General features: G+C 47.9%; 1 protein-coding gene across 1 annotated transcript in view; it reads left to right on the top strand.

The window, feature by feature from the left end:
- Positions 1–302: 302 nt before the first annotated feature.
- Positions 303–2,349, top strand: part of LOC108801600 (protein spinster homolog 1-like) — a gene marked incomplete at its 5' end in the record, with an annotated part of 2,310 nt that continues 263 nt past the window's right edge. The window contains 5 exons of the mRNA XM_018573492.1: positions 303–452; positions 546–735; positions 988–1,053; positions 1,978–2,076; positions 2,162–2,333. Coding sequence (XP_018428994.1) covers positions 303–452; positions 546–735; positions 988–1,053; positions 1,978–2,076; positions 2,162–2,333 — 677 coding nt within the window. The remainder of the gene's footprint in view (positions 453–545; positions 736–987; positions 1,054–1,977; positions 2,077–2,161; positions 2,334–2,349) is intronic.

Below are 2,349 nucleotides of genomic sequence, written 5' to 3'. Positions count from 1 at the left end.
TTCTGTGCATTACATTTCATTTTAGTGTATTTTATCCTAAACATTCTGGTTTGATAAATATTTGCACAAATACCGTGCAGCATAAAAAAATTACAACTAGCAGGTTAGGGTGACAGCCATGGAGCCTGTAGCAGTCCCGATCCGTCGGCAGCGGAAGCTGATGGTCACATATAACATATAGAAGAAGAATTACATTCCCGTGTCCTTCTTTAGAGGACAGATGACATGAACTGATATATATGTAAACAAATGTTTCCCATCCTTGCAATCTCTTTTTCATGCCTCGCTCATTTCCCTTTCAGCCGTAGCTTCGTGCTGTCCACACTCGGATTCACCACCGTGGCGTTTGTCACCGGCGCCCTGGCCCTCTGGGCCCCCTCGTACCTGGCGCGGGCACGTTTGGTACTGTGCACGGATCTGGAGAAGTGTGGCAAACCTAACTATGACGACAGGTAACATCTTCCCCCTAAATCGCATACACAAGATTTGCGGAACCAACTTAACGCCTTTTCCGTAACCCCGTCGCCTTTTCGCTTTCTTCACAGCTTCATCTTTGGCGGCATCACGGTGGTGAGCGGGCTGTTGGGTGTCGCAGCCGGCGTGGAAATTAGTAGACGTTACCGTAAAGTGAATCCTCGCAGTGACCCTCTCGTGTGTGCCTGCGGGCTTCTCAGCTCCGCCCCCTTCCTGTACCTCTCCCTGGTCTTTGCAGACAGCAACCTTGTGGCCACCTATGTAAGTTAACCCAGACAATGGGGAGAAATGATTGTAAGCTCTTTGGTCGGGGATTAGTTACTCTTCTGATACTTGTATATTATGGTGTGATCCCATGTAACAGCAAGGGTTCTGCCGCTACTAATGGTTTTATAAACTGGTCTGACTCCTAATATAGCAGAAAAAACATCATCAGAGCTTGGAAAGATTTGTCTTTGTACCTTTTATTCATATCCATTTCTCTGAGTGTTTGGTCTTCCTCCCCCTCTGCAGATATTTATATTCATCGGAGAAACTCTTCTGTCCCTGAACTGGGCCATCGTCGCTGACATCCTTCTGGTACGTGGTAGCTGCATGAGTTTGCCCTTCGTCAGTACAATGTTAACTTCAGTCCAACGCTTGCTTCAAAGTAGAACTGTGGCCAAGCTATGGGCCTTCAAGTGTCTACATAGTATTAACAAGCAGGAAATAGGTTTTAAAATAAGCCCTCACTGACCTCTGTAGCTGAAGGAGTTGTGGAGCCGTTCATCCGCAAAGTTTACATCAGAAGCAGTTTAATTTTCATTTCAGCAGCTCACCTCCTATTCCCAGCTGTGATTCAGCAGCTCAGCTTCCCCCTCCTCAACAGTAACTTGGCTTCCCTTTTCTGTTTTGAAATTTAAGGATGGATGGCTTCACAGTGCCTGCAGCTACCTAGTCTTAACAAGCAGTAAATAGGTTTTAAAATAAGCCCTCACTGACCTCTGTTGCTGAAGGCGCTGTGGAGCCGTTCATCCTCAAAAGTTTACAGCAGAAGCAGTTTCATGTTCATTTCAGCAGCTCACCTCCTATTCCCAGCTGGGATTCAGCAGCTCAGCTTCCCCTAAGTGACTTAGCAACTTGGCTTCCTTTTCTATTGCGAAATTTAAGGATGAATGGCATCACAGTGGCTGCAGCTACAGAGGTCAGTGAGGTCTTGGTTGGAAGCATGTTAAGCACATGTAGGTATGGAATTTGCATAGTTTGGTCAGAGTTCTACAAAGTCTAACTGCACCTTCTTATTGTGTAACCAAGGTGCACTTACACTTTATTGGCCAATAAGTTGGGTTGTATGGGTGAAGGGGTGTGACTTCCTGTCTCAGTGACACCTGATCAGCCTGAATAGGCTACCAGTAGACATGATGTGACAGGTGATCATACATCCTTTTATGAAAATAGCCTTCTGCGCAAACATCACCCCCTCCCCTCTCTCCGGTCTTACTGACCTCCACTTTTTCCTTCCAGTACGTGGTCATCCCCACCAGGCGTTCCACAGCCGAGGCCTTGCAGATCATGGTGTCCCACCTGCTGGGTGACGCCGGGAGCCCGTACCTCATCGGGGTGGTAAGTTAGTATCTTGATCATGTGATTCGTGAGATACGAAGCAAGATCAGCCTCACCCACTCATTTGCCTTTCTTACAACTCCAGATATCCGATGCCGTACGACGCGGTAAACCGGACTCCTCCCTCCTGAGCTTCCGCAGCCTGGAGTACGCGCTCATGCTTTGCGCGTTCGTGGGATCAATCGGTGGAGCTTTCTTCCTGGCCACTGCCCTGTTCATCGAGAAGGACCGGAAGCGGGCGGAGATGGTTTCTCAAGGTTGGTCTTACAAGTT

This window comes from Nanorana parkeri, unplaced genomic scaffold (assembly GCF_000935625.1).
Source record: "Nanorana parkeri isolate BGI_ZX_2015 unplaced genomic scaffold, ASM93562v1 scaffold2399, whole genome shotgun sequence".
In the NCBI taxonomy this organism is placed as follows: Eukaryota; Metazoa; Chordata; class Amphibia; order Anura; family Dicroglossidae; genus Nanorana; species Nanorana parkeri.
This window is presented reverse-complemented; position numbering and strand designations above follow the sequence as displayed.